The sequence below is a fragment of the Sapajus apella genome, unplaced genomic scaffold, assembly GCF_009761245.1.
Source record: "Sapajus apella isolate SASKATOON/1434 unplaced genomic scaffold, GSC_monkey_1.0 scaffold2, whole genome shotgun sequence".
In the NCBI taxonomy this organism is placed as follows: domain Eukaryota; kingdom Metazoa; phylum Chordata; class Mammalia; order Primates; family Cebidae; genus Sapajus; species Sapajus apella.
In genome coordinates this window covers 31272006-31297980 of record NW_022436942.1, presented here as the reverse complement: position 1 = coordinate 31297980, position 25975 = coordinate 31272006, and the positions used below count along the sequence as shown (strand labels likewise).

General features: G+C 39.2%; 1 protein-coding gene across 1 annotated transcript in view; it reads right to left on the bottom strand.

Annotated features, from left to right (window-relative positions):
- The window catches only part of TPH2 (tryptophan hydroxylase 2), a 97327-nt gene that overhangs the window by 17861 nt on the left and 53491 nt on the right, over positions 1-25975 (bottom strand). The window contains exon 8 of the mRNA XM_032295826.1: positions 24649-24775. Coding sequence (XP_032151717.1) covers positions 24649-24775 — 127 coding nt within the window. The remainder of the gene's footprint in view (positions 1-24648; positions 24776-25975) is intronic.

The window sequence follows — 25975 nt, the reverse complement described above, 5'->3', positions numbered from 1 at the left end:
TTAGACTTTTTGGTTTGCGACAGTTTTCTATTTGCAGCTCCATGTGTGGCTAACAGATAAACAGAAATGGTAAAGTGCATGTGAAATTAGGTTGTTAGCAAAATTTGAATCACAAACTTGCTCTGAATAATTTTTCTCTTTCTATTTTCTTTTTTTTTTTTTTTTGAGACGGAGTTTCGCTCTTGTTACCCAGGCTAGAGTGCAATGGCGCGATCTCGGCTCACCGCAACCTCCGCCTCCTGGGTTCAGGCAATTCTCCTGCCTCAACCTCCTGAGTAGCTGGGATTACAGGCACGAGCCACCATGCCCAGCTAATGTTTTTTGTATTTTTAGTAGAGACGGGGTTTCACCATGTTGACCAGGATGGTCTTGATCTCTTGACCTCGTGATCCACCCGCCTCGGTCTCCCAAAGTGCTGGGATTACAGGCTTGAGCCACCGCGCCCGGCCTCTCTTTCTATTTTCATTAGTGGTGAAGACCTCAGAGCGCATGGGGCATGATCACTAATCAGGAGGAAGGGGCAACCACACATTACTACAGTCTGGTTTTAAATGCAAAGCCTACTTAGTGTTGCACTTGATGACCCTTGAATATCCTTCAGAAATTGAGGATAACTAATTGCTTCATGAAAGTTTAAGAAAATATCATTTGGTTTCCTCAGAGAATTCTCCAGATGTGTATCTATAATATGTTCCCTAGAGATTTACCAAATGAACAATCCTACCTATTATCAAGAAAACAAAAAATAAAAATATACTGAGACTTGTAAAAACACCTGTAAAAGAAAATTGCAGATTGTTGGCCACTAATGTCTTTTAAACAGAAACAAATAATAATACTAAGACTGGCACCTCCCAAATTGAAGAGTATCTTTCATCAAAGCTGGTGTGCATGAATTCCAAATTTTACATACCATTAATGACATATAATTATTTATAAATATTTTATCTGGATATAATTACATATAATCATTAACTAAAAAACAAAACAGAAATGATAGCTCAGGCCTCTTCTATGCAATAGTGGCAGAGTCATTTACATACATACAGTTATTAAGCAGAAGAACGTCTGAGTGACAACCTGAAATACTAACACGCTGTGGAACCCAGCTGCAGGGAGGAAAATGAGATAGGTCGCCCAATGCTGCCATCTTCAGATCACTACTGGTAATACGCCATTCTCACAGCACTTCTAGCCGAGCCAAATGGGCATGGCAAAAGTCTGAAGGGACCAAGTCCACAGACACAGAATCACATCAATAAAATATGTAATGGTCCCACTTGGTGATTTATAAAAGCAGTCTATGCAAACCCTTCTTATGTTTGGCATTAGGCACCTGAAGTTCTTGCTAAGGTCACAATTAAAGAGATCTATGACTTTGTCAAGGAACCCTTGATGGGAAAGAAATTTACTGTTCCCATTTCCCTCCTGAAGGGCCCTTTGTCTCCCTCTTCTCACACCCTGTGCCTTCCTCCTTGAAACAATTGCATGGCCTCTTCCTGGGGGTCCTTCAATATTCATAAATTAGATTAAAATGATATAGATAAACTTCTAGGAGGAAGCCCGAGTTGCCTACTTCTTTCACTTTCTCCAGGAAATTGGCTACGCACATCATTTAATAAATAAATTCCTGAGTAAGCAAGTGAGGAAGTGCCTGAGTGATATATTTTCTCTATCGCCTTCCCCAAAAATTTGATCATGCATATTGGTAGCATATATTTTAAAATAATCACACACATCATTCCACATCTAGAATTCCATTATCTGTATATCTAGCACATAGGCAGGGAGTTATCAAAGAGAACTTAAAAGGGCCCTAACAAAGATGTGCCAAACATAAAAAGTTATACCCTAAATTTGGTGTACTTCACTTATAAGAGAATCCCTCCAGTCCCCAGATCCTAGCTATGCTTATCTTGCACATAGTAAGTTCTAACAAAGCTTAGTCACGTAGCTTCCAAACCCACACCCTCACTTAGGAGGTGAACAAGAAAAATATGCAAAAAAGCAGCCCAACCCAAAAAGTCCAGCAATAGAATATCTGGTGTTTGAGTAAATAAATGCTCCATATTGACATTATCACTAAAGAACAGAATTCTTCAGTGATACAGAAATATCAAGATAATAGAAAAACGTAACCAGAAAAAGTTGTCCTCATTTATTAAGTGTTCACACATATGTTATCTTACTACCCATTGCGAAGTAGGTAGAGCACTTATTATTTCCGCTTTATAGATGAGAATACTGAGATTCAAAGTTCGAGTGGTTTGCCCAGTTCCACAACTAGTGGTTGCCAGAGCTAGGAATCATGCACAAGTTTCCCAACTTCAAATCCAGCATTCTTTTCTTATCAGTAACTGCACTTATGGAAACAGGGCCACTATCAGCCAGCCACTCTGGCATAGCCCTTCCTGTTGTTGAAATACTGAAATATTTCCAGGATGAGTGTAAATAGTTATCACCTCATGCTCCCAACCCCAGACACTGACACCGCCCTTTCTAGGTTTCATCTCCCACATCCTCCTCACCACTGCCTCTTCTTCATGATCTACCAAAAAAAGCCTCAATATCTGTAAAGCTGGGAATTCCAGGATCCTGCTCACATGCAAGTCTAGCAAGCATCTGTTCTATTAGGGCCCATTTGATAATCAAATGAATTAAAATGTCATAAAAAAAGATAAATCTCAGAAAAGAAGAGTGTCACTCAAAGATATTCTAACCTCAGGGGTCTATAGCTTTGTTAAGTGCAAGATAAAAACACATAAAAGAGGCTCTGTGGTTCGCAGCCTTCCTTTCACAGTGTTTTTCCTAACATTTTTTTGTCTAGTTTTTGAGAAAACGAGGATATCAATGTGTACACTTGCTAAGTTGTTGAAAGGTAAAGGCTCCTCAAGGTCCACTCTCACTTACCCCTTTACCACCTACCCCAGCTACTAGAGTTGGAATTTTTCTACACCAAAATGTCAGTTTACAAGCAACAAGTGTTTCCACACCTTTAGCCAAGATTTCTTCATGTTGATTAAATTGCAAATGACAATAGTACTAAAATAAGAATGAGACTTAATGGCTAAACAGGGAGCTTTGGAATAGAAGTTTTAAGGCAATAAAAATCAACATTGGGAATCAAAAGTGAAAACAGAGGCTGTGCTGTTTAAACTACAGAGGTCCCACTGCCTCTGAAATATGTATTCCAACATTATTCATCCAAACCTCCTGCCAGACATCAATTTTTGTTGTTTTTTCAATCATTTAAACGCCAAATACTTCCAAGAGTCACACATAAAGCCAAATCACACTAAGGCATCAATGACTACCGCAGTGCTTTGTTTTGCAGAGCAAGGATTCTTGAGTTAAAAAGTCTTCTGGGCCACGCCTGGTGGCTCACACCTATAATCCCGGCACTTTCAGAGGCCACAGTGGGTGGATCACCTGAAGTCAGGAGTCCAAGACCAGCCTGGCCTATATGGCAAAACCCCGACTCTACTAAGAATACAAAAATTAGCTGGGCATGGTAGTGGGCACCTATAATCCTAACTACTTGAGAGGCTGAGGCAGGAGAATCACTTGAGCCCAGGAGGCAGAGGTTGTAGTGAGCCAAGATCATGCCACTGTACTTTAGACTGGGTGAGGGAGCGAGACTCCTTCTTAATAAAAAAACAAAAAATCTGGGACTAGGTTTCAAGAGATGGCAGAAAACATGTTTTTACATGCTTTATTATTTTGCTTTGAGCTAGTCCTATGTAAATTACGAGTGTAAAAAATGCTAGAAACTTAGAGCTGGAAGATGTTAGGGCTAGTCCAGAGTTCTAGTACTCACCAACATGTCCTGTGCAATCCTAGGGCTGCAGCTGCTCTATAATGACAGGACACTCATGTCACATCTTGAAGCCTCCCTTTGGCAATAGGAAGCCACTAATCAAGCATTCACAGATTTGGGAGGTGGTCATAACAAAGATTCCATGTATCACTGGTCCAAATGCCTGGCGCAACTGCAGCTACACCTAGATTTCCATTGTCAGATTTTACTATATACTTTCTTTGAGCCTCTCAATGAAACCTACCATTTCCTTGGGTTTCATAGCAAAGCTGTTGAAAAGGTGAAGACCTCTCAAGGTCCCCTCCCACTCTCACCCCTTTACCAGAGTGTAAAAAACACCAGAAACTTAGAGCTGGAAGACATTAGGCCTGGTCCATAGCGAGCAGTAGGTCAGAACTTCATCAAACCACATTTTTAAAATGAAATATACTAAATTCCACTGTGCTAAGCTCTAGTTGAGATGACAAAAGTAGTTGAAGAAATCATCTCTGTGCTCAAGAAAGCCACGATATGGCTAGAGAGAGACTAATGAAAATAATAATAAATCTCTTGTTTTTACTCCTACCACAAACATCTCATTCCATCTTGAAATCATCTTGGCTGATCTGTCTCAGGATGTGAAGAATATGAAGCCTGTGTCAGACTTTGAAGGAGAAATGGGATCTTAGAAGGACTGCAAGAAGAGAAGTAATTGCAAAGAGCAAATGGTCTAGGACATTGGCCTGAGGTATTGGGAGGGGTGGGGGTGATGTTAGGGAACCCAAAAGGCACGTCATAGGAAGGTGGAGGTCGATCAAATTACAGAACGTTCAAGATCACAGGCTCCCCTGGGACCAGCAGAGATGGCCTCTTTTGCCAGTGATTTTCCTCATAGCAAGAGAGGGAATAACAAGTGGAGAAAAGAGAAGAGTTGAGATTTGAGAAACATCTTGTCAGCTAGAAAAAGATGACCCTGAATTGTGAAAACAGCATACATTATCTTAGGTTAAAAACAGCCATCAAATGAATTAAAATGTAAAAACCTAAGCTCTGAGGAAACATTATGGCAAACCTTGTGGAAAATTGATCATCAAATATAAGAGGGACATCCACAGGAAGAAAAAAAAGTGTCAGCAGGAAACAACTTTTATTGAAGAATACGTCAACATAGGCAATTTTCAGCAGCGCCGTTTTAGTCTGAATTTTTGTGTGTTTCTTAACTATTGCTTCCTATATCTTTCTGGTTGCTTTCAAGAATAAATGGATGATTGTGTTTAAGTGTTCTCTGGCCATTTCAGTTTTATTGCCCTTTCCTCAGCTTATCTGGGAGCATTTCAACTGCAAAGAAGGCCACCTGACTTATAATTTAACACTAGTTCCTATACCAGGCTTTAATGCTATTTTCTAAAATAAAATTTAAAAAAAAAAAAGAAGAAAGAAATATACCCCAATCTCTTCCTTTCACTCATGGACTAACAGGAATGTCATGCATTCAGTTGACATTGGTGCTACCCAAGCAGTTGGCCCACACTTAAAACTCTGGCAAGATCCATCTAAGATACTCCCATCCCCAAGACTCAATGGTAGGTCCTGTTTTTACTCCTACCACAAACATCTCATTCTATCTTGAAATCATCTTGGCTGATCTGTCTCATGACATGAAGAATATGAAGCTTGTGTCAGACTTTGAAGGAGAAATGGGATCTTAGAAGGACTGTAAGAAAAGAAGTTATTGCAAAGAGCAAATGGTCTAGGACACTGGCCTGAGGTATTGGGAGGGGTGGGGGTGATTTCAAGGACCCCAAAAGGCACGTCATCGGAAAGCTGAGGTTGATCAAATTACAGAATGTACAAGATCACAGGCTCCACTGGGACCACCAGAGATGGCCTCTTTTGCCAGTGATTCTCCTCAAAATAAGAGAGGGAAAAACAAGTGCAGAAAAGAGAAGAGTTGGGATGATTTCAAGATAGGGTCATCTGGTAGCCCGATGATAAACCTTCATTGTCTCGCTGCTCTAGAGTAAAAGTTCAAACTTCTTTATATGGCAGAAAAGACCCTCCATGGCCTAGCCATCACTTTCTCTCTAGTGTCATCACTCAACCCTCTTCCTCCCAATTGTCCACCCCACAGGGAACTGGTGGCCATTGCACAGACTGACCCTGCTCTCTGCAGATTCCACCTGGGCCTTTTCACACCGTGTTCTTTGCTTGAAATGCTCTTGTCATTGCCCCTTTGTCTGATGTGTGCCCACCTGCGAGGTTAGGTGCCCCTTGTCCCATCCCCAAGGTAGCATGTGTGAATCCATACAGAAACTGCCTGTCCTCTCCACCAGACCCTGAGCTTCCTGGAATCAGAAACAGGGTCTGACTTTTGTTGTTATTATTGGTGTTGTTGATGTTGTTGTTGAATTCCTGGTCTCTGTCATCCTGCCTGAAATGCAGAAGGTACTCAGCAAATAGTTAAGGTAGGAAGGAAGGAAGAGAGGGAGGAAGAAATAGATAAGCAAGAAAAGTTGCCCTGCGATCCATGCCAACTGTCAATGCCAGCCTTCTGAGGGAGTCATTACTAACCTTAGCCAATTTTCCAGTATCACAGACTTTGTAAAAGTCTACAGTAGCCATCAGAGTGGTTTTCACTTGTAGGTTCAGAAATAGATCTTTTCTTTGACCTCTCTCTCTACTGCATTTAAACAACAGCCAGTGGCCCCCAAGTCAGTGAGGGAGGGTGGAACTGGCCTCCTTGCCACAGTCAGGCCCTAAGACACCACAAGCCTTCTGGAGTATGGATGAAGGCTGATTGGCAGATAGCTCCTACAGAAACTCGGCAGCAGTTTTGTGGTTAAGTGGTTTCTGGTCTCCCTCATTACAAGCAGCAATGCTGAAGACCCATTGATTCTGACATCGGAAATCTCATCCAAAAATGTCAGGGGAAAAGTTTTTCAGTTTGCTGATTTGAAGGTTGTAGCCAACTGGAGACTAGCCAGGGAAAATGCTAGAGTATAGAGGAGTTTGTGACAGATCCAAGCTCCAAAGTGCCTCAAAGCCCAGCCCATTCAGAATTAGCAGCTACGAGGAATTTCTATCAGCATCACTGCCCAGACCTTCATTTAGCAGATAATGAAACACAAGATCAGATAGATGCTATTTTTTCTTGGAGATGAATCTGTGAGATGCCCATCCATCCAATTCTGTTTTCCACAAAATTCCATGGCTCTTTAAAACTGGGTTCTATGAATACAAACAGGTTTCTTTTATTCCTTCTGGACCTGCAGGTATTTTGAGTTTCACAAATCAAAAGCTAGTTATATATTCAGCAGTCTCACTCATTGGACCTTAGAAATAGTACATGAGCCTCAGTGCAACATCTCCATAACAAAGCAATTGACAGAATTTGGCTCTCCTTGTAAAGCAATTCCATCTTATTCCAAATGACCCTTTGCTGAACTTACATAACTAGCTACCTTGAAATAACTAAACTTCGCTGTGAGGACACAGAAACACACACACACAGGTACACATCATTTTCATATCAGGTGCATGGATCAGCATTCCATTTATTTATGTGCTTAATCTACTTTGCACAGAAGACCTGCTTAAGCAAATGCTATAGTTTTGGCAGTGCCCAGGAACTGACTTTTATAGTCTAAGCAATTCTGAGCTCCTTGAAAAAGAAGAAAACTGATGAGCACATTCTCAGCCATTCATCCTTTGGCATGCCCTAAAATGTTCTGCATCAAATCACACATTCTCCCCAGATGTGGTGATTTTAAAGGTCAGCTCTCGAATGCTAATAGGAAAAATGAGGTTTTTACTGACTCCCATGTGAGCTGTGGGTAGTCGCCACTGCCTTTTAGAGGGTCATTTTATTTTTATTCCTGCATTACTAAAAGCAACACCCTCCTAGACATTAGGTCTAAAGAGCTTGAATTTTCTCACCTATTTCTTTCCAGGCAAGACAGAGAATCCTAGAAGATGATTATATTTCTGAAAACTGACAAGAAAGGTATGGTTGGCAGGGAGAGTCATTCTTGCCACTCCATTGCACTGAGCAGTCTTCTATTTTAAGTTTTTATTAATGAAGTCATGTTTCTCTTCTAGTCACTAACCTTCACCACTACCATCATCATCTCTCATGCTCAGAGTTGACACCAAGCATCTATATGTGTAAATGGGGCTGAAAAGATATACCTGTGTACGGGGGTCCCTGTCATATTGACGGTCTATTGGTAATTGAACCTCTGCAAGGAATTTAAACTCAGTTGAGCTCACCTATGTCTGATAATAATCGCTGCCAGTTACTGAAGCCTGCACTCCACCAGACACAGTGTTAAGCACTTTACATCATATTCACAACAACCCTGAGAGGCAGACACTATGAACGTGATATAATGTGGTAGTTTGAGCATTGACTTTGGGGTGAGAGACCAAGGTTCAAGGGCATGCTCTGCCATTTACTTGGCCTTGGAGAAATTATCTAATAATTCTGAGTTTTAGGTTCCTTGGCTGTAAAACGAAGAAAATAAAATAACTACTACTTATTGAAGTTTTATTATTTGCCAGTGCTAAATCCCCCATTTCACAGATGAGCAAACTGAGATGTAGCTTGAGTAACTTCTGCAAATTCAAAGGCAATGGAGGTAGATTGGAATCAGGTGTGTCTAAACCTCAACATTTATGCTGTTTATAGCATACCACACTGTCTTCCTTCCGTCCCCGGAGTGACTCAATATTGCACAATCCCAGAATTGATGTTTACATCATGTTCTTGACAGTTGAGCTTGGTGTGTGCCAGAAAAGACAAGGGTCTGTCTAGCTTTCTTGCAGCCATCCTGCCATGGCCTGCCCTGGGGTAGGTACCTTCATTTCCTTTGTGACTTCTGAATCTCCTAAGAAACACAATACAGGCCTGTTGGAAGCCAGTGAAGAGCACATACTATAAACAAGTCACAAAAGGAAGACAGTCCTCTTAGTCTCACGGGTTGGAAACAGCACTCTAATTAGCACTGCTCAAGAGAGCTGAGATTACAATCAACGAGGCTAGGTTAGAAATATAATATGCTGTGTCTCTATTAAAAAGCCATATTACTAAGCACGAAACAAAATACCATGTAATATTACTTTCCAGCATTCTACTTATGTTTGCATTATTTGATGGACACAAAATTAATTTCATAAAGGATAGTGAAAATTTATGAGATGGTAATAGATGATGACTTGAAATATTTCTGGGGTCTCATAACAAGTTATTTTGCCAACTTACTCTCTGGCTCCGGCTCCTAAGAGAGCTGCTGAGTTTGCTGCTGCTTGGAATGACAGTCCCTCTCTTCTCTTTTGCTCCCCCCTAATCAATCAGTAGAGGCAGAACAGGCAGATGATTGAAGATGAAGTTCCAATTCCCAGTGGAGGATCATGAACCCCATCTAAGGGGTCAATGGCAACTCAACTCTGGGCAATTGGCCCCGGTATAAAGCAATCTGACTGCCAGAGAAGCTGGTATTGTTTTCATTTTTGTTTTTGAGAGAAGCTAGGAATCTGGATGTCATGTGATATTCTCTGATGTGTACACATAGGCAATTTTTTTACATTGCAAGCAAGATACAGGCAAATACACATGAGTGCGCATGTGCACACACACACACACACACACACACACTCCTCAGATATTAGCCAGACCAGAAGATCCTGCTTTGTAATCCCTTTTTCAGGGGATTGTGTGATTTAAAGAGCCTGAAATCCACTTTGTAACAACAAATTGCCTCTCCAGGGTGATGAGCAAGTGCCTCTGCTGTCTAACCTGGTCACAACTTACCCTAACACTCTAAACTCTTGAGAAGTAGTTTGCTAGACTGGACCAGGATTCAGAAAACTAACTGCTCAGCCCCTGCCATTATTCTGCTATATGGTCTTATACATGTCATTTAACTTGTTCAAGCCTCCCTTTACTCACCTATAAAATGGGGAATCCTTTCCTCACCAAAATTGTATTAAGCACCAATTGTGCGTGCAATATCATGTGAATGAATATCAGGACTATGTTAAGAGATAATATGAGTCCTGCCTCCCTTGAAGTGCCATTGTGAGACTTACATGAATGAACACATGTTGGATGCTAACTAAATGTAAGAACTGTAACTTAGGGGAAGGTTCCCTGCTCTGGGCCAGTAAAGAACACGGTTTTCTGTGTGGTTGATTCATCCCATCTCAGGGCTCTGATTCTGCAAAGAAATTACATTCTAGTTAGGCAAGCATGGGCTTAATTACAGGTCAACAGTTTCTGACTCTCAATCTAAGGGGTTTTCCAGCATATTGATAGGACATTGAGATGCAAACGTTTGCTGAAGCATTAATATCTATCAGTAAGCATATGCAAGAGCAAATTAAAAATGACCAGTTTGACTGCTGAGAAAGCCTCCCCTCAGGAAGCCACCTTTCATCCACCATCCTGCTCCCTGAATCTGACGTGAGTGCCCTCCTTCCTTTATGTTTGCCTTCACAAGCTATAAAGTCCCTGTTCACTTATCTATATCCCTCAGTAGACTGTAGGCTCTCAAAAAGTAAACTAGCTGTTTCATAATTGAATTCCTAAGTCCTGATGCATAGTAGTTGCTCAGCTATTACTTATGAGTAAATTAATGGACCGTAACTGATTCTATCAGCGCTGTGGAAAAGATGTTTAGTAGAAATACAATAAGAGTATGCCTTTGCTAGAACACCTTTGCAAAGAAGCAAAACCCATCCCCTTTATCTTGCCCATTATAGCCTTGTTGTTTTTCTTGGAAAAACTAAGACTTCTTAATTAGATTTAAAAAAGGAAAAAGTGAACAGCCAAAAAAAAAGTTTTCATGAGAGGTAAACAATTAAACGTTTCTAAAGTATGTCATTTTAAGGTACCTCCCCTTGTTTTATTACAGAGAACTTTTAAACCTTGCTAGTTAGACACCAACATAGAACCCCTGTGTACAAACATGAAGACATATCCAAAATGCATCAAAACTAGAGCAAACTATATCTTTTGGAACTCTTCCAATAGCTTCTTTGCATACTTTTATGTTAATAAAGCCATCTTACAGCCAAACTGCAAACACCTGGCTGGAGTTCTCAGAAGCTTGAACTCATAAGGAGGAGCAGCCAAAATCCGAAACCCCAAATTTATTGCTTTATTTAGTTATTCGGGGAGGGCTGCATGTATTTATGAACAGCATCACTCCTAATCTGCTTAAGAAGTTTAGTCAGGAATTCACTGGCACAAAAAATATTTTCTCATTTGTTTTCCCCAAGCTATTTCCTGTGACTTGCCTTTCTCTATGCTCAGGGGAGGTGTGCTATTAACTCAGGGGAAGCCTCCTCCATCTCCAAGGAGAAGCTTGACACCTCTAAGGGGAGGCTTTACCTCTATTATTTATGGTTAAAACACTTTACCTTGCAAAGTAGCATGCTATCTCCATTTAAAAGCATTTGGTAATATAAACTGCATAGTCAGCACTTCAGAAGGGAAAACCTGAGTTGTCGAAAGTTAAAGAATTGCCCAAGGTCGCAGGGAAAAGTAAGAAACTCTCCAGGGGCCTTTCCTGGACATGAGTGCTTTCTGATATGGCCATCTAGAAGTCTGAGAGCACAGTCATGTGAAACACGCTAGCTGGCATTTTTTGAACACTTAGCATTGCGCTAAGCAGCTTCGCAATGTATTATCTCATCAATTCTCACAACAGCTCTACAAGATTGGATAGTATCATTCACCGCATTTTAAAGATGACAAAACTGGGGCACAGAAAGGTTAAGTAACTTGTCCAAGGTTACTGACAAAGATCTTCATCTTAACCAAACTCCTATCAGGTTCCTCTGAGCTATTTTTCCAGCGACACCTTGACTTTGGTGCTTCCATGTTCATGTCTACGTTGTCCAATGTTAGCAAGAATCCTGCTAAATTGTTTAGCCAGAATCCCTCACCCTTGACATCTGATCACCCTCAATATCTGATTGGGATCGCCCTTGATATTTGATCACCCTCAGTATCTGATCAGATTCCTCATTCCCTACCTTTCCCCAGATGGTGTCTGAATCATCCTGGCCTGCCTTCTACAAGAGTCTTGTTAGCTCAGTTTAGCCAGATTCCCTCCTTGGCCCTGAGGCTTCCTCTTAGTTTGTTGTTGTTGTTGTTTTTGAGACAGAGTCTCTCTCTGTTGCCAGGTGCCAGGCTGGAGTGCAGTGGCATGATCTCGGCTCACTGCAACCTCCACCTCCTGGGTTCAAGCAATTCTCCTGCCTCAGCCTCCCAAATAGCTGGGACTACAGGAGCGTGCCACCACGCCCAGTTAATTTTTGTATTTTTTAGTAGAGATGGGGTTTCACTATGTTGGCCAGGATGGTCTCGATCTCCTGACCTCGTGATCCTCTTAGTAACTCTCCATGCACTGACCACCACTTCCCCAATCCTGCTCCTTGGCTACAAATTCTCATTTTTCTTTGTTGTGTTAGGAGTTGAACCCAATCTCCCTCCCCTACTTCACCACCCCATTGCAGTGGCTTCCTCACCTCTCATGACAGTCCTGCATGTGGTCTTCCTTGCGATTCTTTAACAAGTGTTATAAATAATCTCTTTAACCCCATCCAGCCAGTAAGTGACAGAGCCTGGGTATAAACCCAGGTAAGTTAATCACCAAACCTGCACTCTCAATTACCCAGTATACTATACTATTCTATACTATACTATACTGTACTATACTATACTATACTATACTATACTATACTATACTATACTATATATTTTACTATGCTATACTGCCTCACCAGCAGGTTCCTATGGTGCACAGCTCAGCAAAACCACATAGCGTCATCTACAGTAAAGTTGACTCTATTTTATGGATTCCAGTTTCCCTTTTACACCCTACCAATATGAGTGTCTGCGACGGAGTGCAGTGGGGGGAGCTTTAGAATACTTTTGATACTGGCAGATGTATGTTTATGATCTAAACTCAAAATAAGAACAATGAAAGGGGCGAATATTGATTAGACTGGATGAAAGTAGCTCTCACTAATGGGGACAAAACTAAAGGAAAATGTGAAGATTGAGGAAACATGTATGGAAAACAATTCTTTAATTAAAAAGTGGTATCTGCTCAATTTTTCCCAAAACAAAGAAGGAAAAGCAAACAAAACTCATTAGCCACAGATAATGTTCGCTAAAACACTTTGCAGCGTAGTTGAGTGAAAGTCACAAACCCCACATTTTTAGAATGTACCCTATTTATTCTTTCTTCTGAAGATATAAAAGATAAAGACCCTCCTAACAGTTCAAGTGTTTGCCAAATGGATGCACTCCTCCTTTTTCCAAAGCCAGAACTTCCTTTTAGTAAGTTCTTATTTGACTTGGCAAAATGACTTTTCAGAAAATCTAGAAGACTACATGCCAAAATGTTAAGAGTGTTTATTGCCGCTGAGATAGTACAAATTGTCTTTATTTTCCTTCCTTATTTATGTTTTAAAATTTTTCTACAATAAATATATGTTACCATTTTAATAAGAAGGAGAATAAAAGGTTTTTGTAAAGACTTTAAAGCCCTCTCAGGAAAGAAGTCCCTGAGTCACCCTGCATCAGCCTCCACTTTGTTGCTGAAGAGTTGATTTTTTTTTTATGGACATCCTAAAGGACAGACTTTCAGATCCTGAAAAGAATGATAAGCACCCCCATCACAAGGCGATTTATTCCTTCCGAACCTAACATCGTTTCTTACTTACCCATAGTCTGGATTTAAGCCCTCAAATGACAGCATTTCCATTTCCTAGGAGACCTTTCCCCAGTGCAAAATTCACCCATTAGAAAGAGTCCAGAAATGTCCATCCTTACAGTGACAAGCATATAAAACCCTAAGCAAATTGCAATATTTCTAAGAAGAGAGCAAAGAGATTTCTAATCACTATGTGTTCAATCTCATGTCGTGTTTCTTATTGTGATAGCATTCATTGTGGTGGCTCATAATGTACAGTAATACATTTTACATCTACTAAATGTATTCTGGGTTTTAATATCACAGTTCAGAAGAATAGTTTTAGAAATCCTTTTAACTCCTTTATTTGGAAACTACATTTGTGGAATAGGGTAATTAAATTCCTATAGTTTGATATGACATTACTTCTGCTATTCTGGCTCATAAAAAATCTCAACCATCTTCTTTCTGCTTTTGCTAGAAATGGAATTACACCACAGATATTTGTTAATACAAGTCTAAGATTTTGAGAGCCTACTCCATTGTAGTTGAACCAAAAATTCTTTCTTTTGTACATCTTTTTGGAAATTAAAATGACTGCAGAAATCTTCTGTGCTTGATGAATGTATTCTAGCTTACTTTGAGAAGAAAAAGTAAGGAGGCCTCAATGTCGGGACTTTTGAATTATGGGAAGAACTAGAGAACTGAGGGGCTTAAAATATCCAACAACACTCCCCTTTGGTGCAGTTAGAATTTTTTAGGTAATGGTGAGATGAAGTATTAGCAGACCTGGCTATGATGTAGATAATATCATACATACATCACTAAAGTATGCCATCTCCTTTGCTCCTTATTCAAAATTGGGTGGTAGAAGAACATCTTCATTTGAAAGATGACATTTGAGACAAAAGAGGTAATAAAATTTGTTTCTTTGTGCCTAAGCTGAGCACAAGGTTAGGAAGTAACAAATCTAACACTCAAACCCAGCTGTGCTAACTTCAAGTTCAGATTCTTTTCATCACATTGCAGCACACCACATACTGCACATCAAACATCCCAAACAGTATCTTCATCAAGCTCAGATAAGCGCTGAGAGATCCCACTGTTGACTATGATGCTACTGCATGGATAAAATGAAGTGTGTACAGAGCACAGTGGGTTCAGCACCCAACTCAGCAAACAGAGAATGAAGTTACCAAAGTAGTTATATCTTTATAGTAGTTTTTTAGATATTTGGTAATTTCCAAATATCTAAAATAGGATTGTGTTACTTTGTTTCTCATCTGCAGTTATGTGGTGGCTCTCTAAGAGCCCTAGAATACAATTATAAATAACAAAGAAAGATTTGAGTTGCAAAAATATGTAGCTATTCCAGATTGCAAATATATTTGTTTCTGAACATAGTGAGCAATGCAGAGTTCTTGTTTGTTTTTCTAATTTCAGATAACTTTGGTGTTATCATCATAATATAAATAGATGGCAAACACTTCATAATGGCAACAACAAATATCATAAGGAAAATATGCACATACGGATAGAATGAAGCATCCTGGGATACAATACCAAAGCTCTCAGGAGAGAATTAGCAGGCAGTGTGGCCTCAGAGCACCCAGGTAGAAAAAGACCAAGAAAAGGTAGTGGTAAAAACAGTGGAAAAGGACAGAAGTTAAGGTCTAAGTGACTAGTTAAAGAATTAGAGTGCTTGCAAGATCTACTACTTTTCTATATGCACAGCAGACATAAAAGTGAAATTAATGACTTGGAATAGATATTATTAACTTTTAATTAAGTTACTCTTAGAAATAACACGCAAACTAATCATCCACACAAACATCTCAATTAAGAATGTATAAAAGAGCATTCCTCCCAGCCCTTTGTCAGCTTTGTATCAAATGATCCAAACAGCTGAACTAGTTCAAAGACTCTACATGGAATAAATAAGCCTGAGGCATATTTCAAGCTTTCTGTAGAGATACTAAAGTGGTCATTTTTAATGTCATCCATGTTCAGAAAGAACTACAGCTGTGCGTAAGTCTTTTAGCATCCAAAGATCCCAGTCCCCAGCCAGGTAGGCAAAGACAAGAGGGACCAGGAAACAAGATAATATCCTCGGCAGGCAGGAAAATATTAATTAGCAATTTATAAACTAAGATTACCTTTATAATTACCCTTCGAATATAAATTATACTTATTATTAGTTTAAGACTGACTGTGCGTTTCATTACCACTCTCAGCATGAGAATATACTGATAATACCTGAAAATTCAAATACACTTGATTCATGACCATCAAAAGCCCCAATCAATGCAAAGTCTTTTACTTGAAAAAAGTAAATTGTTTTAATCAAGGAAAGTACAAACAGAATCCTGTATTATTAATTTCCTGACACTTCTTTCCTGCAAAAAAAAAAAAAAAAAAAAATTAGCTGATGGTCTGGTCATGTTCACAATGAATTTCACCCTTTCAGAAAACATTCCAGATTTATAGCTCCTAAAATGTATTTCTTGGAATATTAAAAGCCTGGGATGCTAACATCCATTTCATAAAAAGAGACCACTATGATGACATAATGTATTTTCTTTCTTTTTGTGTTTTGTTTTGTTTCTAAGATTTGTATTACTTGTCAAGTGCACTCCATAGCAATCAATATCTAAATGTTTAAGGTTCTAGCCTTGCCATTATCAGGGTTCAGATGTAGCCATGTTTCTTCCTCCCTTGTCCTGGCCAGATGAAGAACCAATTTCTAATTTACTGTTTCAGACTATTCTCATTTGCTTTGTCTCTCTCTGTCTCTGTCTCTTTCCCCCTCCCTCATCTAGTGACATCCATGGCTCTGCTTATACCTATAAGCACTGGTCACCCTTTCTTTCTCAGCTGGTAGTACAAACAGCCAGACCCTCTTTGCATGCCAGTTATCATTTCTAATATTATTTTTGATTGAAAAATCACGGTTGTATATATTTGTGGGATGCAATGTGATATTTTGATATTTGTATATGACATGGCATGACTAAATCAAGTTAATTAACATGTCCATCATCTCATCTACCTATTATTTTTATGGTGAGACATCTGAAAGTTACTGCCTTTGTTATTCTGAAATATACATTATTATTGACTTCAGTTACCCTTCTGTGCAATAGACCTCAAAACCTATTTCTTCTATCTATCTAAAACTTTTTATTCTTTGACCAACAATTCTCAGGTTCACTTTTTTAATACTTTAATATTTCCAAAATGGAGCTTCATTTTACAATATCAAAAATTTTGCTAGCTGAATCTGTTTCTTTCTAAAGAAAAGTCACTATCAAATTAAAAATATGTTTTATAACCGATGGCACCTTCAAATGGAGGAGATATGGTAAGTTTAGAAAAATAACATTTTACCACTTTTGGAGATTCACTCCACATATTATGTTATTAAAGGTTCTAAGAAGTTTGTAATCCCAGCACTTTGGGAAGCCAAGGTAGGTGGATCACCGGAGGTCAGGAGTTTGAGATCAGCCTGCCCAACAAGGTGAAAACCTGTCTCTTCTAAAAATACAAAAATTAGCTGGGCGTGGTGGTGCATGCCTGTAATACCAGCTACTTGGGAGGCTGAGGCAGGAGAATCGCTTAAACCCAGGAGGTGGAGGTTGCAGTGAGCTGAAATGACGCCACTGCACTCCAGCCTGAGCAAAAAGAGAGAAACTCCGTCTCAAACACACACACACACACACACACACACACACACACACACACACAAAGTTGTTTATTTAAGCCAGTGTTTTCCAAATATATTTGCCCATGAATCCCTCCCTTTACAGAACTTACAATACCATTTCATAAGGCTAAGATTTCAGGAACTGGTTCTGAGAAAGACTCCTTATTCCCTCATTACCCTTGGCCAAGACTCTTCTCTCATCAGCATTACTGAGACACAGTAACAGAAATCCTTCAATCAGAAAGTGAAGGTAAACATGTTTCAGGGTTGACAGAACTGAATGGATGACCTAAAACTCTTGCAGAGGAAAAATTCCAACTGGGCCAGAGGCCGATTTATTCTGCTTTGGAAACATCTGTGGTATATTCATACTGATTGCTTTTCCCTACAGATGATGCACAGCTTTGTCTGTTTCAAATGCCTTTATGATATGAGAAATGAATAGACTGAATTGAAGCCATCTGCATCATAGGATGGGATATACTGTTTGAAGAAATATGCCCTTTTACATTTTCTAACATTTGGGGGAAGGGAAATCAATATATTTCAGGGACTAGTTCTTAAATTCATCTGATCAGTAAATTTGTTTGCATATGTGTATAAAAATAAGTAATGTAGGCCGGGCGCGGTGGCTCAAGCCTGTAATCCCAGCACTTTGGGAGGCCGAGGCGGGTGGATCACGAGGTCAAGAGATCAAGACCATCCTGGTCAACATGGTGAAACCCCGTCTCTACTAAAACTACAAAAATTAGCTGGGCATGGTGGCGCACGCCTGTAGTCCCAGCTACTCGGGAGGCTGAGGCAGGAGAATTGCTTGAACCCAGGAGACGGAGGTTGCGGTGAGCCGAGATCGCGCCATTGCACTCCAGCCGGGGTAACAAGAGCGAAACTCCGTCTCAAAAAAAAAAAAAAAAAAAAAAAAAAAAAAAAAAAAAATAAGTAATGTAAGTCATATGAGAAAACAGTAGATAGAAGAGGGTGAAAGCAGAGACACAAAACAGAAGGAATGACATGTCTCTCCTAGATGCAAAAGTCCATTTCAGGGCTTGAGTCAGTCATAAATATACTCATCTCATACTGCATAATATTTATCTGGTGATATCCTGTCTATCCAGTTGTTAGAAAAGCAGAAAAAATATGGAAATAAGGATAAAAGGTTACTAAGTGCCTTTTGAAAGACATACTCTAGTATTGTCTAAGGGAGCCGCGTGTCTAAAATGCCACCCACATCTCCTACTACCAAGTGTGGTCCTTGAACCTGCAGCATCAGCATCATGTAGGATCTGTCAGGAATGCCAAGTCTCAGGCCTCACTCCAGACCTACTCTGTCAGAATCAGCATTTTAACACGATCCCCAGGTTACTTTGTATACATCACAGTTTGAGAAGCACTGATCTAGGGGATATAATCTTTGTCTGACTTCCTATTTATTGATTAGGGTCCACACACTATAAAGTTCAATGTTAATTTGTGAAGATTGATAAATTGCAAATTATTTTTGTCTACAAGACATGCAAATAATTTCTGCCCGGTAGAAAAGATAACCTCAAGGTTATAGTTTTACTACCCTGGAGAGCATAAACCAGTCTGCATCTTATTTCAGTATTCTTTCTTTCAGTGACTATATTCTCAGTCTCTCAAACTCTTCTGTGAACTAGATTTACCATCCTGCTTTTCCCTTGTTAATGGGTGTTAAATAAATATTTGACACATGTTCAGTGCATATGTATGAGAGTCATGTTTGTAACTGTTTAAAGTTATAACTCAAAACCAGCACCTCTCAACTGCAATAAGATACTTATCTCTACTGAACACTGTAATAGCTGTCTTTTCTTAGGAAAAATATTGTGCTGTCCAGAAAATAGTAATTGAGAATGCAGAATGTGATATAAAGATGAATCTAGCATGGTCTTGTCCCTCAAGGATGGTATAGTCTAAGGTAGAATATAACTTTAAATACAAGGACAGAGAACTGAGCCATGAAGTTCTGTTTCAGCTTGCAGACAGCACTTGCAGCTGAAGAACCCTTTGTCTTGTTTTAGTTTTTAAATTTCAAGCCCTTTAGCATAATATATATTCTCCAGTTGTCCACATGCTCTAATACTCCTTATTATCTTATAACAAGCTGTTTTACACGTGTGTGCTACCTAGCTGGCCACTGAAGTAGCATTTAAGTTTATAACTGCTAACATACATGCTAATCTATTAAATTCACTTCCACTAGTACTACAGCGGTAAATAGCTGGTCTCGAAATTATAACTACACTCTAAGCAGCCTTTATTGAGAATATTTTTGCATATCTATCACACACAGACCTTGGATAGCTATGATGAGTATGAAAACAGTACTGCTGCCAAAACCAGTGATCTTATTCATTACCCACCAGAGGGCAAATTATTTACATGTATAACAATGCATTTGAAATACATTTTCTAAGCATTGTCATCAATTTCTTCAGAAACAAAAGAGTTCATTTAAATGATTCTCAGGGCATAGAAACCATTGCCCAAATTAAACAGCATAGATAGCTTTATTCTCAAAACTGAGCATTATTAAAATGTCAAAATAAATATTCTTTAGAAATATAGCAAGGAAACGGAGTGGCCATAGGCCATATAGTCTGGTACCTCTGAAAATCAGACCAAGAAGTTCAAAACTGCTTTGGACAAAGAGTTTGGCGGTGCCAATCAGTCCTAGCAGTTTGTTTTCTTCTTTACACGGATTTGTTGATAGTATATCACAGAAAGTTATTATGTGTCTGCTTTCACTAGGCATGACTCTCTTTTTCATAAGTGCTTAAATTCACTAAGCAAAGAAAAACAGGCACTATAGAAACAGCGTCATTAATAATATAAATCTCACCTAGAGTCAAAGAGTAATATGGCCTGTCTCATTGTTCTGCGTAAATAGTGATTTCCATGGCTTTCCATTTGTCCTCTCTATAGATTTTTCTCCTTTGGTGCATCTCATTGCTCATTTTCCTCTACTTCTTCAGAAGACTTAATGTGAACAACTTTGAGGAAATTAGCCAATATACCTCTATTTCTCATCTGGCCTCACCAGCTACCACTATCCCCTACCATGGACTTTTTATTCCTTCTTATCTTACTGACCTGAGCTCTTAATCTTTTTGTTTCTTTAAGTGGGTCATTAAATTTGCCTTCTAGTTTCAGTATATGGTTTGAGGTTCGTTAATATGCATGGTATCCAATAGGCTATTTATTCTAGGACCTATTTGAAATTGCCTAGTTGGAATCTGTGTTTTCTTTCAAGACTATCTCTGGCAGTTTTCTATTCACTTTGTTTTTAACTGATGGATGGGATGTGGCTCTTGAAGTCAACAGCAGTTTTAGAATCATTTCAGGAACAATCTCCCCTAGCCTCCTCACACTGCGTGAGGCTATCCTCCGCCATACCCTCCACATCATACAGAAAAATCCTTCCAAATTTCTCTTTGGTCTGCAAAACACTATTTGAAGTAAATGGGCAGTCTATAGAAGGGGGAAAATTCGGAACTAGAAGGCTCATGAGATACAGAAGGTCAGAGTGTGTTGGGGTGGGAGCTCAAGAAATATCAAGAGAAGAGAAATGAGTGAATCAGGCAAACCCATGGTGAGGCAAACACCCACCCCCACTCCATCCCAAATTCTTCACTGCATTTAAACCATTTATGTTAAGTCCTTTGCAAGTTCACACTTTAAAAAAAAAAAAACTGTCAAAATCATCATAAGACGGCAGGTAGGCTGGCCTCCTTGTTGGACACTTGATACTTCCTACCCATCGTCTATACAGAGAAGACTTCTCTTCAGGCCCCTATTCTGAAGCCCAGTCTCCAACACTGAATTCAGAACTCATTCACACATGGGGAATATTCAGCTAAATCCATGTCTCATATGTAACTACTCATGTATATAAATACAAAATAATACTGACTCTGGGTTTTTTGTATTTCGTATTTTGTGGTACTAGACTGTGAGTTTCTTGAAGAAACTACCACCTCTTTTTTTCCCTATCCCCACCTCAGAGCACCTAGGATCCTTTAGTCGCTTAAAGAATACCTGTTAGCTTAAATTGGCTTTTGCAAAAAAGCAGGTGCATTTCAGCAAAAGGACAATAAAAGAGAAAGAAAGAGACAGAGAGGAGATGGTGAAACATGATTAATCGCCTAATGTTCTCTACTAGACGGAAGTGTTTTTAGCTGTTGGAGCTCAAGCAACCCAGGCCAAGAATATTGAAATTAACCTAAGGAATATAGGCTCCTAAAGAAAACTTACTCATCCTACAAATTTGCTGGCCCTAGTAAAAGAGATTTCAAGGTATGAGTATAATTTTTTTCCTAAAAGTATAAAAGTAGAAACAAAAAATAATGATCCCATAAAGATTTTGATGCCCTAATCCCCAGAACCTGTGACTATGTTACCTTTGCAGATGTTGATGATGGGCATAGAAACTGAGGTGGGAAGATTATCATGAATTATCCAGGTGGGCCCAATCTAATCATAGAAGCCCTTAGAGGCAAAGGACCTTCCCCAGTCTTGGTCAGTGAGAGAGAGGTGACGATAGAAAAAAGATCAAAGAGATGCACCATTGCTGGCTTTAAATAGGAATGAAGAAAGCCATGAGCCAAGAAATGCAGATAGCCTCAAGAAGGTGGAAAAAGCAACAAAACAGATCATTCCCCAGAGCCCCCATGAAAGAACACAGCCCTGCCAAACTAGAGAGAGTGTTCCAACTGAGACTGTTCCTCTATTTCCGCTTTCACTCTTCTCCACTGGACTATCTTTTCTCATCTGTAGCGATTCAGTATAAACTATCTTCTTAAAAAATCTGTTTTATCGATATAAGCTATAAATTTCCAGAAAGTGAGGAGGACCGTGTCATATTCCTTATAAATGTAAGTTGAATGATGGAATTAATTAGTCATAATTTGATTGGCTGTAAAAATAAAGGACCATAAAACGGTATTCATGTCACTGCTTTTTAAAAAGGATTAACAGCACTCAAGAGGATCCACCTACAATTACATCCATAAACTCCTGCCGTTTTCCTTCTTCTCTATTTGGATGCACATGTTTACATGCACACGTGCACGCACGAGCACACACACACACACACACCTGTCAGCTCCACACAGCCTGGCCATTGAGTATCAGTTTACAGTTACTAAAAGTCAGACAAGTAAGCAATATATCTTGCTCCGTGATCAAGAGTATAGATGGTAGGGACTGAAGCCAGAAAATTTCAAGGCAAGTTTGAAAGGCACAGAAAAGGTTCCAAAACAAGGAGTTTAAAGCCAGAACCACGGTTTAAGAACTAAATAACTCATGATATGGTGGTTTTAAAATACATCCACAAGTAATTTGACAATCCTTTTTCCAAATGGTGAAAACTAATTCCACTCCAGTTGAAAGTGAGCTAAAATGAGCCCCTTCTTATGAATAGTGTATGGCCAATGTGAACAGCGTCTGATCAAGTCACAAAAGACATTACAGCTTCTTGCTCTCACTCTCTTCATCACTTGTGGAGGAAACCAGTGACCATGTTATAAATAGCCTGAAGAGAGGCCCACACGGTGAGGAACCGAGGCCTCCTGCCAATATCCACATGAGTGAGCCATCTTGGAAGCCAATTCCCAAACAATTACAGGCCCAGACAGCATATTAACTACAGCCTCCTGAGAGTCCCTGAGCCAGAACCACTCAGCTAAGCTGCTTTCAAATGTCCAACCATAGAAACTTTAAGCCACTAAGCTTTGAGATCATTTATTATATTGTGATGGATAGCCAGTACACCTGAGATACAATCCTTATACCAGAAGTTACAAATTGGAAGTCAAGGTCTAGATTCAGTCTACAAATATATTTTCTTCAGCTCATACTGGTGGGATTTTTTTTTAATAAGCCAACAATTTTTAAATCATTAAATTTCAGTTAGAAATCTAGATTGCCAGTCTCTCTCAAAAATTTAGGAGATCTCTAACAACACAAAGGCCTACATCTCATCTGACAACCATCAGCGGAAGCTGAGAACATGCTATACAAGAGACACGCTGTCCCTCATCCACCCCAGTCCCCGCCAGACCCTATTCATCTCCATACCAACCCCGGGGTCCTTTTCATTTAGATGGCTTCTGCATTGCTGTTTATCTTTTAGTTGAGAAATACTTTCCAGTTCCTATATCTTTATCAAAAGTAGGAAACAAAAGATATACTGAAAGGTCTGGTTTTTTGGTTTTTTTGTTTTTTGAGACAGAGTCTCACTCTGTCGCCAGGCTGGAGGGCAGTGGTGCAATCTCAGCTCACTGCAACCTGCGCCTCCCAGTTTTAAGTGATTCTCCTGCCTCAGCCTCCCAAGGAGCTTTTTGTATATTTAGTAGAGACGGGATTTCACCATGTTGGCCGGGATGGTCTTAATCTCTTGACCTTGTGATTCACCCACCTCAGCCTCCTGAAGTGCTGGGATTACAGGCATGAGCCACTGCACCTGGCCAGGTCTGTGTTTTTTAAAGAAATCTAGGCAAAAACTTATTTCTGGGTGGAAGTGAAGAAGAATATTCCTGCATATCCAATACGCCACTGTTGTGTACCTGTGCTCAATACATACAATTTAAGATCCCATTTTTCATCCCCTGGTGGCTTTGCTCACTTAGGCTGACTGGTCCCTATAGGCAATGGGTTGACTAAACCCGCTTTTTCTCTTCCTGGGCCCTTAGAAGTGGAACTAGTATAAGGCATACGAGCATGCTAAATCTGGCCCTTCAGCATCTTAAAGGTAGCTGCCAACATTAGACCCCTCCTCTCATATTGGCTTGTTTGCAGAACTTCAGTTTTAAGAAGATAGTATAACATCTGTTAAATCTTTTCCTGATTTTTACTTAAAATAATTGTTGAGCCAAAGTGCCTTACTGCTTGTTGACTCAAATTATGTCTGACTACAACCATCTAGAATAATAAGATAGTTTAAGGTGCAACTCCTACTTTACCATAAATGTATACCTTTTACTATTACTACTATTTCTGTGAGAGTCAGTGAACCACAACACACAGGCCAAATCTGGCCCATCACCAACTTTTATAAATAAAGTTTTATTGGGACACAGCCACACTCATTTATTTACTTATTTGGTGTCTGTGGGCTGCTTTCATACCACAGTGGCTGTGCTGAGTAATTCTGACAGAGACCTTACGACCCACAAACCTAATATGTTTATTATCTAGTCCTTTATCTCTAGCTGACCCCTGAACAAGAATGATAAAATACATGTGTTTTGATGGTCAATAAGCAGAATTCACTGTGCTTCAAATGAATACAACATAGGAAAAGGTAAGTTCACCACACTTTCTCTAGAACATTTACCTATAATTCATAGTCAATAATCCTAAAGCTTTCTTTACCTTATAAATGGACATAAATAGAACTGTTTTTAAGTTTAAAATGAACTCACCGTGGCTAGTTTCTGAACATCTTCATCTGATGCTCCCAGAGACGCCAGACCTATTTCTTGTGAAAATTGAGCAAACTTAGGATCCGCAAGTAGTGGAACATGTCCCAAGAGTTCATGGCATGTGTCTCTGACAAAACAGGCATGACAAACACATGTTATATAAGAAGCTTTAAATTACCACTGATAGAAGAAGACTTAAAATCCTAAATATGACTTTGTCACCATAATTAGTTACTATATTTCATCAATGCTTGGATTTTTTAATCATTTTAATATGTCTGAAATTCCAGTGCATCTCATAATCAATAGCACTTAAAACATACGATATATAATATTTTAATAAAATAAAAGCAACTATTACTTTCAAGCTCTTACATATGCCAAGTACACGGTGTTTTTATATGTAATAAAAATAATATAATGCATGTAGCATTATATCCTTTATCCTCAAAACAATCTTAGAGAATTAAAATAACTTGTTAGCACAAGATTCTGTAGATCAACGATAGGCAAACAACAGCCATGGTCCAAATCTGGTCCATTGCCTGTATTTGTAAATAATTAGTTTTATTGGAACGTAGCCATGCCCATTCATTTATGTATTATCTGTGGCTGCTTTTGACCACACTACAGAGTTGAGTAGTTATGACTAAGATCATAAGGCTAAAATAATTACTAGCTGGCCCTTTATAGAAAACATTTGCTGTTTCTTCCTATAGATAGTAGGGAAAACAGAATTGGAATCCAGTTTGTCATGATTTTTAAACTCTTGCTGTTAACCCTTAAGTTGCACTGCCATCCTGTTATACTTTGCCAGGCAATGGGTAACAAAAGAGGATTCTATTATCATCATCATCAAAGTAGCTCTAGATGATTTGAGCTCTAATATAAGCAACTCTCTTGTGATAACACATTAGAAGAATCTCCCAGTTCTCTGCTTTGGTTAGCCTGAACTAAATAATAATAGAAGCCTGGAACCTCTCTCATTTGCCTGAGCTTTCATTTGGAGCCAGGTAAGTGGGTGAAAGACAGGTATTTTTCACAATACAAGGCTGGTGCCTTCCTGAGTCATTGCCATGAATAATGAACTGTTTGATAATACCAAGCTGTAATGGAATGAATTCCCCTATGGCTGTCTGGGAATGGATTGAGATGCAGGAATATTTTAAATTCTTGACCAAAAAACCCCACCAATTATCTAGGTAGTAATTAAAAGATATTTTTTATTTCACTTGTACTCCTCTGAAACGTATTACTTCAAATAGGTGCTATAATACAAATACCAGGTGCTACCATTATTACAAGTATAAAGTAAGTTGGACAGTCA